The 16888-nt window shown below is 41.4% G+C and overlaps 5 protein-coding genes and 1 pseudogene across 30 annotated transcripts in view; 1 reads left to right on the top strand and 5 right to left on the bottom strand.

The window, feature by feature from the left end:
* LOC310738044 (uncharacterized protein) overlaps nucleotides 1–16888 on the bottom strand; it is a 387632-nt gene that overhangs the window by 84428 nt on the left and 286316 nt on the right. The gene's annotated exons all lie outside the window — the stretch shown is intronic.
* LOC310738441 (uncharacterized protein) overlaps nucleotides 1–16888 on the top strand; it is a gene marked incomplete at its 5' end in the record, with an annotated part of 500089 nt that overhangs the window by 462813 nt on the left and 20388 nt on the right. The gene's annotated exons all lie outside the window — the stretch shown is intronic.
* On the bottom strand, nucleotides 1898–2294 carry LOC310738230 (histone H2B pseudogene; annotated as a pseudogene). The gene has a single exon. The product of its transcript is annotated as a histone H2B pseudogene (transcript).
* Nucleotides 2734–3147, bottom strand: LOC310738249 (histone H4). The gene has a single exon (XM_083563234.1). The coding sequence runs from the start codon at nucleotides 3127–3129 to the stop codon at nucleotides 2818–2820; it is 312 nt and encodes a 103-aa protein (XP_083419360.1). The 5' UTR covers nucleotides 3130–3147; the 3' UTR covers nucleotides 2734–2817.
* LOC310738194 (histone H3.2) lies at nucleotides 8188–8651 on the bottom strand. The gene has a single exon (XM_083563198.1). It carries the CDS (start codon nucleotides 8641–8643, stop codon nucleotides 8233–8235), a length of 411 nt encoding a protein of 136 aa, XP_083419324.1. The 5' UTR covers nucleotides 8644–8651; the 3' UTR covers nucleotides 8188–8232.
* Nucleotides 9148–9542, bottom strand: LOC310738216 (histone H2A; the record flags this gene model as incomplete). The annotated part of the gene is made up of 1 exon (XM_083563218.1): nucleotides 9148–9542. The coding sequence occupies exon 1, from the start codon at nucleotides 9532–9534 to the stop codon at nucleotides 9148–9150; it is 387 nt and encodes a 128-aa protein (XP_083419344.1). The 5' UTR covers nucleotides 9535–9542.

Raw genomic sequence — 16888 nt, 5'->3', positions numbered from 1 at the left:
GTTATAGCCCTAGTGGGAAACACTGTTCCGCTACTGTGGCCCAAATTCAATTTATGCTGTGCTGTCCTGGCCCTGATGTTAAACACTGTTGTGCTACTGTAGCTCTAATGAGAATTATGTAGTACTGATATGACTAATTCAAAGTACGTTGTGCTGCTAGGGACCCCAGCCCTGATGTGGCTACACGGCCCTGGTGTGAAACACTATACTGCTACTATAGCTCTAATGCTAACTATGTTGTGCTACTATGACTCTAATACAAATTATGTTGTGCTGCTAGGGCACTTATGTGAAACACTGTACTACTACTATAGATCTAATGCTAATTATGTAGTGCTGCTATGACTATAATTCAAATTATGTTGGCCAACTATGACTAATTCAAATTACGTTGTGCTACCATGGCTCTAATACAAATTATGTTGTGCTGCTAGGGCCCTGATGTGAAACACTGTACTGCTACTATAGATCTGATGCTAATTATGTAGTGCTGCTATGACTATAATTCAAATTATGTTGGCAAACTATGGCTCTAATTTAAAATACGTTGTGCCTCTAGGGCCCTGATTTGAAACACTGTGCTGCTACTGTAGCTCTAATGCTAACTGTGCTTCACATCAGGGCCCTAACAGCACAACATAACTTTAGTTAGAGTCATAGTTAGCTATAGTAGCAGAACAATGTTGTGCAGAACAATGTTGTGCTACTATGACTCTAACTCGAGTTATGTTGTGCTGTTAGGGCCCTGATGTGAAACACTGTACTGCTACTATAGCTCTAATGCTAACTGTGTTTCACATCAGGGCCCTAGTAGCACAACATAACTCGAGTTAAACACTGTGCTGCTACTGTAGCTCTAATGCTAACTGTGCTTCACATCAGGGCCCTAACAGCACAACATACCTTGAGTTAGAGTCATAGTAGCACAACATTGTTCTGCTACTGTAGCGCTAATGCTAACAATGTTGTGCTACTATGACTCTAATACAAATTATGTTGTGCTGCTAGGGCCCTGATGTGAAACACTGTACTGCCACTACAGCTCTAGTGCTAATTATGTAGTGCTGCTATGACTATATTTCAAATTATGTCGGCCAACTATGGCTCTAATTTAAATCATGTTTTGCTACCATGGCTCTAATTTAAAATATGTTGTGCCTCTAGGGCCCTGATGTAAAACAATGTGCTGCTACTATAGCCCTGATGCTAATTATGTAATGCCGTTATGACAATACAAATCATGTGGGCCAACTATGACTAATTCAATTTACGTTGTGCTGCTAGGGCCCTGATGTGAAACACTGTACTGCAACTATAGCTCTAATGCTAATTACAGTGCTGTTATGACTATAATTCAGATTATGTTGCACTGCTACATGGCCCTGATGTGAAACACCGTTAGCATTAGAGCTATAGGAGCAGAACAGTGTATCCCACCAGTGCCCTAGTAGCACAACATTATTTGAATTGGAGTCATAGTAGCACAACAGTTAGCAGAACAATAGTGTGCTACTATGACTCCAATTCAAATAATGCTGTGCTGCTATGGTTCTAATTCAAATTATGTTGTGCTGCTAGGGCCCTGATGGGAAACACGGTTGTGTGACTATGGCCCTAATTCAAAAGATGATGTGCAAATATAGCTCAAAATTAAATTATGTTGTGCTGTTCTGCAAATATAGCTCTAATGCTAATTATGCAATGCTGCCATGACTATAATTTAAATGATGCTGTACTACTGTATCTCTAATGCTAAGGTTTGTTTACTTACCTCGTTATACAAAAGGTCATAGTCAGCGGGCGGGGAGAATTGCTGCCCCCGTAAAGAAGACCGCTCTTTGTATGAAAAAATGGGTGGCTCTTAAAAGAGCCGTTGGTTTTTATCTTAAAGACGGCGATAACACGCTTTACTTTGAGCTGGTGTACTTGGTGACGGCCTTTGTGCCCTCGGACACGGCATGCTTTGCAAGTTCACCGGGAAGCAACAGGCGCACGGCGGTCTGGATTTCCCTGGAAGTGATGGTGGACCGCTTGTTGTAGTGAGCGAGACGAGAAGACTCACCGGCGATGCGCTCGAAAATGTCGTTTACGAAGGAATTCATGATGCCCATAGCCTTAGAAGAGATGCCGGTATCAGGGTGCACCTGCTTCAGAACCTTGTACACGTAGATAGCGTAGCTCTCCTTCCTTGACTTTCTGCGCTTCTTGCCTCCTTTGCCGGCCGTCTTCGTGACAGCCTTCTTGGAGCCCTTCTTGGGCGCGGTCTTTGCTGGATCAGTAGGCATAATGCTGCTTCTCGAGGAAACTGCGAGAGAATGAAAAAGGACCGCCTCGCCGCCTCTCTATTTACAGACCTGCATTGTAATTACGTACAAGGGAAAGGAGTCGTATTATTGGTCACAAATCCAAACCTCATCATACAAGGCTCCGCCCTCGTCCCATCCTCTCTCGTTCCCTCTCCCCCGCCCCTGAGCTACTCTTTGTTTCCCTGCCCGCCGTTTTGTGCGCGCACACGCACACGCAAATATGAAGTATATATATATATATATATATATATATATATATAGAGAGAGAGAGAGAGAGACTTTGAGACAAAACTGTAGTGCTTGTGCAACATTTTACCTTATTAGAATATATCTATAATTATTCCAAATTCCATTAGTCACATACACTTGAGAAAATAGTTATTTCCTCCCCTTCTCCGCCACACACACACACACACACACACACACAGTAAAAGAAACAATAGCTCATTTTGTAATATTTGGGTGGCTCTTAAAAGAGCCGTTGTGTTCACGTTATTTGGTAGGTAAGCGTTTAACCGCCGAAGCCGTAAAGAGTGCGTCCCTGGCGTTTCAGGGCATACACCACATCCATAGCGGTGACGGTCTTTCTCTTCGCATGCTCGGTGTATGTGACTGCATCGCGGATGACGTTCTCCAAGAACACCTTCAGTACACCACGAGTCTCCTCGTAGATCAGACCGGATATACGTTTAACACCACCACGGCGAGCCAGACGGCGGATAGCCGGCTTAGTGATACCCTGGATGTTATCGCGCAGAACCTTACGGTGGCGCTTAGCGCCTCCTTTGCCGAGTCCCTTGCCACCCTTTCCTCTTCCAGACATGGTGCTGCTCTCACAAAGTCAAGCTGCTCAATACAGAAGCCCCGCGCAATGCCCGCCTATTTATTCTCTCTTCACAGGACCTACTTGAGAACAGGCGAGGGGGCGGACCTAAAACCAACGATCACACAAAACAATGTCTTCAAAGCGAAACGCCACAGCCGTTAACATGCTAGAGTCTTGTACTTCCTCAGGCTTTTTGTCCACACAAACATAGTGATATAGAAATAGTAATTGTCATGTAGTGGAATTGATTTAATTTGGTTTTTGCTCACAGCATGGTACACTCAATGCAGTTCAACACACAAATATTTGAATTGAGAATTATTATTAGAACTGTTTTGACTCAGTTGCAATTTTTATTCCAGTAGAAGTATAAATCAAATTGCAGTTCTTGTTGCATTAAGTAGGCTTATATCATCATGAGGAATGCAAAATATTGCACACACTATGCTTTCAGTTACTTACACACTGTGCCACTACTGACCGGAAAGGTGTAAACCTGATGGGGGACAAAATATTGTGCTACTGTACATATGCAATTAAAAGGTTTTCGCATATCCCAACTCATCTGGAAGCTGGGGTCAGAGCGCAGGGTCAGCCATGGTACGGCGCCCCTGGAGCTGATAGGGCTAAGTGCCTTGCTCAAGGGCTCAACAGTGGTAGCTTGGCAGTGCTGGGGAACCGCTGACCTTGTGATCAGTAGCCCAGAGCCTTAACCACTGGACTACCACTGCCCTGCTGACACCACTACCAGTAGTAGTAGTAGTAGCGTTAATCTTGTACTATACTTTTCAACACACAAGAAATATAGCATGACTATTGTAGGAATGGCCCATTATTATTATTAATATTAACAAGCATTATTCTCATTTCTATTAATGTGGTACTATTTGCATTAGCAGTAGGAGCAATAGTAGTAGTCGTATTAGTAGTAGAAGTAGTAGTAGTAGTAGTAGTAGTCAGTTATCCATACATCTCTCACATAGACCAGGAGATTATGGTAATATTTGCATCAAGCATCAGAATGAGTGAGCATTGTGTGTACCTACATGGGCTGTAGAACATTGAGTAAATATATGTATATTATTTATCCAATTCAGTAGGACGAAGTTTCAGAGACAGATGATGCTTCAGATACACAGTCACTTCTACAGCACAAATATTTTGATGGCACCTTAAAAAAGGGAGAAATGTTCCTTTATTGAGAAAACATATATGCAAATGCAAATATGAGTGCAGGAACAGGAACTCACAAATCATTCGTGAACATCATTCCACCACAGCAGGAGCTGACAAGCTGAGCAAACCCAGTGCTCAATCTGCACTAGTGTCCAGAAGTATATGGACAGGGCCACACACTTTGTCTGGGAGTGTGTGCATCTTTTACCTATGCTGCAAAATATGCAGTAAGGTCTCTATGTATTTGGACAGTGTCACGCTGACTTGTACAGACTGTCAATCAAACTATTATTCTAGAACTTAGCGCATCACGACACATTTTTCTTGGTAACTGCTCCACTGTCACAAAGAGTGTGTATGCTCACTGAGTGCTCACCTGAATAGGAAATGCAGTGTATGCTGTATATCTCTGTTTATATTTCCTAATAACGTACCATGTAGTGTAGACAGGCATCATTGATAAAGTGAACAATTCCTTTGACTTGACTTGACTTGACTTGACTTGACTTCGGTAATCAACAAAAGGTAGAGAGGAATGTGCATTTTCTAGATTTGGTCACACAATAGCAGTCAAGACCCATGCAGAACTACACACCATGCTGCCTTAAGCGATCATTATTATTAATAGTTTATGGTATTCATCAAACCCTATTCTTAACTCATTCCTCAACTTACTAAGAATAATAATTAGGATCATGGTTGTTAGTAGTAGTAGTAGTAGTAGTAGTAGATGTAGTAGAAGAATTAGGTCTAAGATGAGATCAGAACAAACAAACAAACTTCATACATGAATAACACTTAAAAAAAAAAAAAAAATTGACCATAAACACTTCATACTAGTGTTTAAGGGTATACAGTATACAAACAAACAAAGAAACAAACAACATACACAAACAAAACTAAAAAAAAGAAAAAAAACCCCAATATAATAAAAAAAAAAGAAAAAAAAGAAAAAAAAAAGAACAAAAACACTTCATACTAGTGTTTAAGGGATATTCCTAATAAAGGCAGAGGTCGGTGGACGTTGTAGAGCTTGACTGCCATCGTGTGGCAATGTTTACATGTTGCAGAAAAATGTACATTAAAGAAATTGATGCTCACATCATTTTGTGTGATAATTGTGTATGGAACAGCCATTTACTCTAAGGTTTCGCATTAAAAGTTTGAGATGAGATCAGACAAAAACAAACAAACAAACAAACAAACACACAAACAAACAACATTCACAAATTAAACCTTAAAAAAAATTAGACCAAAAACATTTCATACTAGTGTTTAAAGGTATACAGGGTTTCTTCCTAAAGTGAACTGTGAGTCCCTTTTTGTCTCGCTTCGTGTTTATCTAATAGGCCAGTAGAACACGTCATATATATATCAAATTGCACTAGTGCCCATAACTATAGTCACAAGTTCCTAGATCATTTTAATATTTGTGTGTGCGCGTGCGTGCGTGCATGTGTTTGTTTGTTTGTTTGGTTTTATTTCTTGCTCTTCCCAAATCTCTTCTTTTGTCCAATGTTGCACAATATCCTGGAAAGTGTCGGTATATTTGTACGGTGTTACAATTTGAAGAGAGAAACAGAGTGAGAGTCAATAATGTCACATTAGATTAACATATGTCTCCCACTTTCTCTTTCTCTCTCTCTCTCTCTCTCTCTCTCTCTCTCTCTCTCTCTCATTTCAGCAGGTTGTTTGTTGAATTTAGCTGAGCTTATACTACAGTTAGCCCTGTCAACAGCTTGGCATCAGCACACATCTCTGTAACTGGACCCTGGACTTGCTTGAACACCTTCACCTCCTCCAGTCCCACACTCAGGGATGCGTATTGTACCCTTACTTATATTCACTTTTACACTAATGAGTGCTTACCTGCCTAGGCCTTAGAAAGCATCATCAAGTTTGCTGATGACACCACGAATGGTAGGCCTGATCAGAGGTAAAGATGAGACGGCTTTCAGGGAGGAGATCCAGCCCCTAGTAATTCGCACCAACAGAGATGTTGTGGAGTGTGAATTCAGCCTCAAGTTACTTCAAGTCCTTATCTTCGAGGATCTCACCTGGTCACTGAACTCTTCTCTCTACTTTGCACACCCATGACTTCAGTACCACTCATATTACATCACTTCAATACCAGAAACTTTTTAAATGCGTTTCTTGCACATCCTTTCTGAACTGCTGCTATATTGCTCCTTTGCAGAACACTTTTTCTTTTTGTTTACATTTCTTCTACTCTTCAATTTTGTTCAATTTGTCTTGTCACAACAGGTTCACTGGCGGAGCTATTATGTGTTTTATGGATTGTCTTGCACTGTCTTGTGTTGTCTTTGCACTGTCTTGTGTTGTCTTTGCACTGTTTGCACCAGGTTGCACACATGCACTTTATGTGGCAAGGACACTTACCAGACCTGTGTGTTCTGATTCTGGAATTGTTGTTTAATGTAGCATCAGGGCTGGGATGCGAAGGGTCCGTAGTCTCATTTCACTGTGTACTGCGTCAGCTATATATGGTTGGAATGACAATAAAAGCTTCTTGACCTGACCTCTTGACTTGTCTCAACAACGCCTGTGATTGCTGAGGACACTTTAAAAGTCCTGTCTGTGCAACAGGATACTGGAGAACTTCTACAGCTGTACCATTTCTGTGTGGTACAGCAACTGCACTGCTCCAGGCCCTATAAAATAAAATGGAAAATGAAAATCTCCCAATGAATCATTGGCACTCAGCTCCCCATCTTGGAGAACATTCACAAGAAACACTGTCTGGAAAGGGCGCAGCAGTTGTCTGTGCAGAGCTCACAAGATCATCAAGGACCCTTCACATCCCAGTCACAAACTGTTTAACCTCCATCTATCAAGATCGAGATACAGAAACATACGCACCAGAACCAGCAGGATCAGGGACAGCTTAATTTCCATCCACCATCACCACACTGAACTCTACACTACACCGTTAGATCACTGTATAAGCACTGTATATGTAAATGTTACATATTGTTTTTTGTATACTCTGCATTCTCTACACATATTGTGCCTCACTTCCATCTGCACTACTATTAAATTTATGTGTATCTGTATATACCTTACTGTACATCCTGCCACATTCATGTATATACAGATATATATTTCTATCTATCTAACGAACCTCTGAGCAGATGCTAAATGCATTCTCTTAGCTCTGTACATGTATCTTGCACAATGACAATAAAGTCAACAATAAATCTAATCTAAAATATAATATAAAATTACACTAGTGTCCATGAGTACTTGGAGAGGGCCACCATTCATTCATTTCATTGTGTTGCTCTTGGTATTGCACATTTTCCCACACAAATACATTTACACATATATATGTGTGTGTGTGTGTGGTCAGGTTTGGACGTATATGCACGATATATACACGACAACGAAAGAGAACATACAAACAGTGCTTTAGATTCATGTTATGTCAAATTGTTCCTAACGCATAAAAACCATGTTTAAATGGTCAGAATCGTAATCAGCATACTAAAGTTATATGTGAGAGAATTAATACTATGATGAATGCAATTTATTTATTTATTTATTTATTTTTGTCTCCCTTAGAATACAAACGAGAACACGAGAATGGGAGGTGACACTTTGGCCACAAGATGGCAGTCACGCTCCGTGAAGAACAGCAAGCGACCTTCTTTTTGCATTTATTACTATCATTATTATAATTACTACTGTCGCCAAGTATTAAAATAATCTATAATAAAATACACAAAATGCTCAGCGACAGAGCCACAAAATCACAGAGGTTTCCTGAAGCGCTCCATTCTTCTAAACTAGACACTATATAATCATCATTTGTTTAAAACAATCACGGTATAGACTTGCTCGTTTTACTGAGACAATGAGGTGGCTCTTAAAAGAGCCTTTGTGTATACTGGACAGAGTTATTGTTTAAGCGCGCTCTCCGCGAATACGGCGGGCCAGCTGAATGTCCTTGGGCATGATGGTCACTCTCTTGGCGTGGATGGCGCACAGGTTGGTGTCCTCGAACAGGCCGACCAAGTATGCCTCGCTCGCCTCCTGCAAAGCCATTACAGCGGAGCTCTGGAAACGCAAGTCAGTCTTGAAGTCTTGAGCAATTTCTCTCACCAGGCGCTGGAAGGGCAGCTTGCGGATGAGCAGCTCAGTAGACTTCTGATAGCGACGGATCTCTCTCAAAGCCACGGTGCCGGGCCTGTAACGGTGAGGCTTCTTCACGCCGCCGGTAGCAGGCGCGCTCTTGCGAGCAGCCTTGGTGGCGAGCTGCTTCCTGGGCGCCTTGCCACCAGTGGATTTACGGGCAGTCTGCTTAGTTCTTGCCATAGCGTTGAGCTGTGCACTTCGCGGAAGAAAAACAGAATAAAAAGCGCTAGCAAACGCTGGCTTTTTAAGCCTGAACGACGCCTCGCGTTCATTGGGCGTCTCGAAACCTCTCGTCTTGCATTGGATCGATCACTATACGTCACTCGACGATTATTGGCTTAGACCTAGTCAGCGCCACAGTTTGAACACCCCACCCCACCCTCCCTCCCTCGGCTCTCTTGCACAGCACTGTTTTCCTCTGTTCTATAGTTACACAAAGACGGCCGTCGCGATTTAGAAAAAAATTAAAAATACTTCGTTATATTTATGCTTCTAAGTCACTAATGAGAATGGCATGATTATTAGACTATTCCAATGGGCCCTATTAAATGGGATTCTCTTGGGTGCAACTTTCTAGAATGAATACAATTATATACACAAAGCAACAAACTTGCACTTTTTGAGTCAAAGTGGGTGGCTCTTAAAAGAGCCTTTGGGTACTGACAAACACAGCATTGGACGTCTTTACTTGGTCTTGACAGCCTTCTCAGTCTTCTTAGGCAGAAGTACAGCCTGAATATTAGGCAGCACACCACCCTGAGCGATGGTCACTCCGCCGAGCAGTTTGTTCAGCTCCTCATCGTTACGCACGGCGAGTTGCAAGTGTCGGGGAATGATACGAGTCTTCTTGTTATCACGGGCAGCGTTACCAGCCAACTCCAGAATCTCAGCGGTCAGATACTCCAGCACAGCCGCCAGGTAAACGGGAGCGCCGGCACCGACGCGCTCAGCGTAGTTGCCTTTACGCAGAAGCCTGTGCACACGGCCTACAGGAAACTGCAGTCCTGCCCTGGATGAGCGAGTCTTGGCCTTAGCCCTGGCTTTGCCACCGGTTTTGCCTCTTCCACTCATTTTGCTGTAGATCAAAATTGTTCAAGGAACAAGTCGATAATAGTGAACGCTTCGCGCTGAAAACTCAGTGATATAGGCAACACAGCCACTCTCTCATTGGCTTAGAACACCATGTGATCAACATCCAATCACAAATGCACAAATGGTGACACTCATTCAGCCTTAGCCTAACAAACCCCCCCCCACACACACACACCTCCCCTCCCTAATAGTCTCTGTGTGTGTGTGTGTGTGACAGGATTGAGCGCGCGCTCATGGGAGACACAGGTATCAGGAGACAACATTCATGTGAAATGTGTACAACGACACATATATCATATAATCATAAGCATCTCTATAACTACTACATAGTTTGCGTATTCATATGTCATAAATCCCTATCTTGTATTCGCTTTCACTTTCATCATGGGAGGATTCAAAATGTTGCTCTTTGGGGGAAAATATAGGTGGCTCTTAAAAGAGCCGTTTAGTTAAGGTAGAGATGAAATAAACAAACGAAGGTCTTTTTCGCCTTTGCAGCCTTGGGCTTCGCCGCTTTGGGCTTCACGGTCTTTGCTTTCTTGGGGCTCTTGGCTGCTTTTTTAGGAGTCGCCGGCTTTTTCGCTTTCTTCGGGCTCTTGGTGGCTTTTTTAGCAGCCGCTGCGGGCTTCTTTGCCTTCTTCGGGGACTTCTTGGCGGCGGCAACAGGTTTCTTGGCCGCCACCTTCTTGGGCTTCTTCGCCGCGGCGGGTTTCTTCGCTTTAACAGCGACGGGCTTCTTCGCCTTAGTTGCGGTCTTCTTTGCGGGCTTCGTGGCTTCGGTCTGCTTCTTGTTTAGCTTGAAAGAGCCAGACGCGCCGGTCCCTTTGGTCTGTAGAAGAGTTCCCTTCAACACGAGACCCTTGACAGCGAGCTTGACGCGGGAGTTGTTCTTCTCCACGTCGTATCCGCCGGCGGCCAAGGCTTTCTTCAGGGCGGCGAGCGACACACCGCTCCTCTCCTTGGACGAGGAAACCGCTTTGACGATGAGCTCGCCGACGCTGGGGCCGGCTTTCTTGGCCCTCGACGCTGCTTTCTTTTTCGAGCAACTTCTGCCATCTCTCTAGTATCTGTAGTATCTCAGTGCGAGTCAGACTCTGTATACGCTGTGTAACACACAGAAACCTCTGCTGGTGGGCCGGTCTTAAAACCGAACATGAGAACGTTGTAGACTCAACCGGGCAGCCGCCGCTTCCGCGACACGCTCGCGAGTGTGTTTTCTCGCAGCGTTTCTCGTCGTAAATAAGACGCCGAAGACAAGATCCCGCGCTATTATGCACACATTTCGCGCGTACGAGCTTGCAAGTGTTCCCCGAGGCCCGTCATGGCCGAATAGAGAGCAGTGGTCGCTCGCGTTTTGCACGGAAGTGCACCGCGCGCCTGGCGCTCGAGCCGGCGCTCGGCGCATTTGGTGCAGAGTGCAGTGTAAAAAGGGGTGAGTTACATCCATGTCGGCGGAACAGCGTTTGTTTCACGTGAACGGCGAGCCTTGTCAATGTGTCTGACGCATTGGCAGTGTGTGAATGCTGTGCGTAGTATTGGGAACGCTGGCTCTTGTGGGCTGTGTGAAGCACGTTTTAGTGTATGGAGCAGGTGTGCAAACTCCCAGTGTGCCTCCCGCAGCCGGACTCCCTATGTCTTTGTCATCGTTTGGTCTTCGCCACTAGGCCTGGCGCGCCTCGTGCATGGCCCCGTGCTCTAGTAGTCCCAGGCCGACAGGTGTGCCTCGTTGCCCGCTTAACCCTAATTCCAATCAGGTCAGGCTGTGCTAACCTTAACTCGAACAGTGCCAACCCTAACACTAACTCCATGTCATTCAGGCTGCACCAACCCTAACCCTAACTCTATGTTATTCAGGCTGTGCTAACCTTAACTCGAACAGTGCCAACCCTAACCCTAATTCCATGTCATTCAGGCTGCGCTAGCCCTAATTCGAGCATATAATATCTAATATCTAGCATATTTACAGTGCAGATAACTATGTAGCATATTTACAGCAAGTGGTATATATGAAAGTATATACAGTGAATAAATATAAAGGCTATTTGAGTGCAGAGATGTGTGGACATTCAGAAGTACAGTGAATAAATATAGAGGCGTACAGTAATTAAGAAAATGTGCAGAAATGAAAGGTTACAGATCACAAGATTATGGCATTAAGGAGTAGCAAGCTGAATAAACAAAAATAATATATATATATATATATATATATATATATATATATATATATATATATATATATATATATATACACACACACACACATACATTATATACACAAATGAATGTGAAATGTTGGGCATAATGTACAGCAATGATAAAGATTATTTAAGCAAATAATAAAATGAATGAAATTGTTGTTACTTTTATATATTCTTTATTTTATTATATATTTTAAAATTTTATAATAGCTATCCTTTTATATATATATATATATATATATATATATATATATATATATATATATATAATATTGTTAGATACAAAATACTCCCCTGGTGGTCTAGTGGTTAAGATGCAGCGCTCCCATCGCTGCGACCCGGGTTCGATTCCCGGTCAGGGAACCATCCCCAGCCACTCTTAGTGCCGGTCCCAAGCCCGGATAAATTGGGGAGGGCTGCGTTAGGAAGGGCATCCAGCGTAAAACATGTGCCAAATCAAACGTGCGGAGGATCCGCTGTGGCGACCCCTAACGGGAGAAGCCGAAAAGAAAGTTAGATACAAAATACATTACTAAAACTTTCTTTCGGCTTCTCCCATTAGGGGGCGCCACAGCGGATCATCCGCATGTTTGATTTGGCACGTTTTTTACGCTGGATGTCCTTCCTAACACAACCCTCCCCATTTATCCGGGCTTGGGACCGGCACTAAGGCTTGTGCAACCCTAATGGCCTAAAGACCACCAGGGAACCTACAAGATACATTACAAGATTTATTAATATTATTATTATTATTATTATTATTATTATTATTATTATTATTATTATTATAAAGATGATTATATTGATAATAACAGACTCTTGTACAATTTAAGTGTAATTTTAAGCAGTCTTTTACTTTATTATTTATTTTTCGCAAAACTTTTTACTTTTACTCATTATTTTTTTTCCCCATAAATATCTGTACTTTCTACTTCTTACATTTTCAAAAACAGACTCGTTACTTTAATTTTATTCCATCTGGTGAAAAGTGTTGAACACATGAAGAAAGGCAGGTGAAAAAAGGCATGGAAGCCGAGACACCAGCTGAAATCAATCAGTAATTAGAAAGCAGTCCTGCCCCGTGTCAGTGAAAATCAATATCAGCTGCTTCAGTCCCAACTAATGGCCTGTATAAAGATGTCTCATTACCAAGGTGTCACACAAGAAACATCTCATGATGGGTAAAAGTGAAGAGCTCTCTCAAGACCTTCACAACCTTATTGTTGCAAAACATACTATTAGCATTGGTTACAGAAGGATTTCTAAACTTCTGAATGTTCCAGCGAGAACTGTTAGGATCATAATCCAGAAGTAGAAAGAACATCATCTCACCATAAAGCAGCCATGACCAGGTGCTCCTCACAAGATTTCAGACAGAGGAGCAAAAAGAATATCAAAAGAGTTGTCCAAGAGCCAAGGACCACTTGTGGAGAGCTTCAGAAAGACCTGGAATTAGCAGCTACAACTGTTTAGAAGAAAAGCGCCTGCTGCCAAAGAAGGGAGACCTGACGCAGCTGAAGAACTGGCGCCCAGTGTCACTACTGTACTGTACTGTACTGTACTGTATAGGTATGTTGTTCTCTATTTCCAATATGAAGTATGTAAAAGTAGGAACTCTTAATCTAAATGCTGCTAGAGCTGGTCAGAAAAGAATGGTGTTGTTTGAGTTTATAAAGCTGAAACGGATTGATGTCATGTTTATTCAGGAATCACACAGGGATCATAAAACTGAAGTGGATTGGATGTTCTCTACTAGTGGAGGAGTAGCAATACTCTTTTCAAAACACTTTCTACCAACCTCTTACAAAATGGAAGAAATAGTTAAAGGGCACATTTTAAAAGTACAAGCAAAATTCGAAAACACAGAAATTTTTTTTGTTATGTTTACGCACCTACGAAGGGGCAGAAAAAAATCCTCTTTCTAAACAAAATCAGCTCCACTTTAAAAAACATCAATTCAGAAGGTTTTTTGTTTCTCGGTGGGGATTTTAATTGCACTGAAGATGATAAACTGGATAGGAATCACATAGAACCACATATTAGCTCTCAAAAAACACCTGTACAGCTGATCAGAACTTCTGATTTGTGTGACATTTGGAGGAACATGAATACTAAGACCAGGCAGTAAACATGGCCCACAGCAGGGATAATGTTTTATCTATGGCGAGACTCGATAGATTCTATGTATTCAGTTTTCATGCAAATCGTTTTAAAGACTGTAAAATCGTCCCGCAATGGAAAAACTAGAAAACTACAACCCCAAATCAGAAAAAGTTGGGGCAGTATGGAAAACGCAAATAAAAAAAGAAAGTAGTGATTTCTAAATTTACTTTGACTTGCATTTCATTGCAGACAATATGAAAACAAAATATTTCATGTTTTGTTTGGTCAACTTCATGTCATGTGTAAATATACATCATTTCCTGTCATTCAGACCTGCAACACATTCCAAAAAAAGTTCATGGAAATCCAGGAAGAGAGAAAAAAAGGAAAGGGAAATGGTGCACTTATGGTTCTACCACACAGATGAAGAACAGAAAATGATCCAGGTTCAGAGGAAACAAGGGGCTCACCAGTCTCCACCAATATTGAGCTCCTAGCTGATGGTAGAAACGATTCTAATTCCAGAGCTCCGAGAACTCCTCATCCAGCATCAAAGAGAAATGTCAAACAAATTAGGAAGAGGAAACAAAGGGAGGGAAAAAAAAAAAACCAACCATGTGAAGACAAGGCAGGAAAATAATTTATTGCAGTAAATTCCCATTTACACACATTAATATTTTTAATTATAATTTTCAATGTAATAATGTTCAAAATGCATCAACACATTTACTGACACTCAATTTTTTAACAATAAATTGCTTCTTTTATCTAAATAATTGCTTAATTTATTTGTGAGCATTCAATCAGCCTATAGCTGATATCAGAGCATGAGACTGCATGGTTAGCAGAACACCACATGACCTATGTTACACACACCACACTAATACGATTGGCAATCTACATGAACACTTAAGCAGCAAATCAACTGTTCATTTATCACTTCACTCAGATGTTTAAACATTTCAGAGGAATTATCCACAGTATGATTTTAAAATGTCTGACTTCACAAAAAACTGAACAATACACAACCCATAACTCAATAAGGTTGTCTTAGCACAAAAAAAGTAAAAAACTAACACCAAGAAAGAGAAATGGTATTAAATAATACCAGATAAACTAAGGGAAATCGCTTTCACAAAGTCATCAGCTTGGGTTTTCATTTAGTTTTTTTTTCCTTTTTAGTACTGCTAATGGCATGCATCTTTTTTTCTGTTCAAGGCTCCTCCCCCTCTGATCAGCACCAATGATGACGAAGAACAATCATTAAGGGCGGAGCTACTCTTAATTATTTAATCTCATAAATATTTCTGGTTTGTGACATTTACTAATTTCTTTTGGCAATATTTGATTCCCAAAACCTTAAAATAAAATATTTAAAATATGATATTAAATTATTGTGCATTTGTATAATTCTTCTTTTTTTTGGTTTTGATACGGTTCTTATGACCTTCGTTACACTAGCAACAAGTACACGCTTGTAAAGAGGAATGGCTGTCAAGAGGACCAGATCTATGTGATGAGACTGTTTGTTGCCTAGTAATGTCAGAAATTTATCTAAACCCACCCACTTCTCCAGAAGAAGCAATTAAACTTGACCTTTTTTTAACAAGCCAACATACATATTATTTTAGAGTTGTATTTATGTACAACCCATTTATTTATTACAATTTATTAATTTCCAGTTTTAAGTGCAATTGCATCATTCAGACAGAAATATTAGGGGATTCAATTCATGGGGGGGGGGGGGGGGGTGCCACAGCTTCATATAAAAAAGCCATGACAGAGTGGAAAGACTTTATTGGGAAGTAATATATTGGTGATTACTGGGAAGTAGTAGGGGTAAAGTCAATGTTAAAGTCAATTCAGTGAGTTTAACTCTTTTTTTGTGTGTGTTTGGGGGGTCTTTATACAGAAGACTTGTATGTTTTTGTACAAAGTAAGCTTTGTTTTGTGCATGGTAACTATTCTGTGGAAGAAGACAGGTTTTCATTTGAATAAATAATTTTGACTCTGAATGCATGGTCTTGATTTTAGTTTATATAACCGTGTTTTAAGTTTAAATGCTTTACTCATTTTAAGACAGATTACCTTATGACAAATCCTAAATGAAGAAGAGTTGTCTTGTTTAATAGCTCTGGTTTTAAGATCTTTTTACACAAATTAAGAAAAGCAAACTCTTAAAAAAAAGGAATGAACAACTTAGTTTTAAGTAAATGACACTAAATATACTGCTTCAAATAAGTATTTTAATCCTTGTTTTAAAACACTTTGCTATTTTCTAAAGGCTAGGTATGTTTTCTTATTTTAAGAAATCTTATCAAGTGTAATTATCTTACTGCATTACTTACATTGCAGCGCCGACGCTGAAAAGATATCATGCAACCCGGACCTGCATAAAGCTCTATGGGGAAAAGCCTCAGACATTGAGCAATTTTAAGGTACCACATGGTTTAAACAATTTAAGCCTTTACAAAATTAAACTAACTTTAAAGATGTCTTAATTACCTTGTCCCTCCATAGTGCTGATCTTCTCCACCTGCTCCTCCATAGTGCTGATCTTCTCCACCTGCTCCTCCATAGTGCTGATCTGCTCCACCTGCTCCTCTGTAATGCTCAGCTTCTCCACCTACTCCTCCATAGTGCTGATCTGTTCCACCTGCTCCTCTATTGTGCTGATCTGTTCCACCTGCTCCTCCATAGTGCTGATCTTCTCCACCTGCTCCTCCATAGTGCTGATCTGCTCCACCTGCTCCTCTGTAGTGCTCATCTGCTCCACCTGCTTCTCCATAGTGCTGATCTGCTTCTCCATAGTGCTGATCTGCTCCACCTGCTCCTCTGCAGTGCTCATCCGCTTCACCTGCCCTTCTGTATTACTCATGGGCTCCACCATCATGTTCTTGTCTCTTCCACCTGTGTGGTCCTCACCTCCTCCGGGTTGCTTGTGTTCTCCAATGGATCACAGGGTGTGAGACGCAGCGTCATCAGCTTATCATCATTGCCACTGGAATCCTGGTTCCATCCTCTGCAAGTTG

Source organism: Silurus aristotelis (genome assembly GCF_946808225.1).
Source record: "Silurus aristotelis genome assembly, chromosome: 15".
Lineage (NCBI taxonomy): Eukaryota > Metazoa > Chordata > Actinopteri > Siluriformes > Siluridae > Silurus > Silurus aristotelis.
Note: the sequence above shows the minus strand (reverse complement) of the source record. Positions and strands in the feature narration are given on the sequence as shown.

What these genes read in the sequence shown, in the direction of transcription:
- LOC310738194 (XM_083563198.1), bottom strand. Translation starts at nt 8,643, where the DNA reads ATGGCAAGAACTAAGCAGACTGCCCGTAAATCCACTGGTGGCAAGGCG.
- LOC310738249 (XM_083563234.1), bottom strand. Translation starts at nt 3,129, where the DNA reads ATGTCTGGAAGAGGAAAGGGTGGCAAGGGACTCGGCAAAGGAGGCGCT.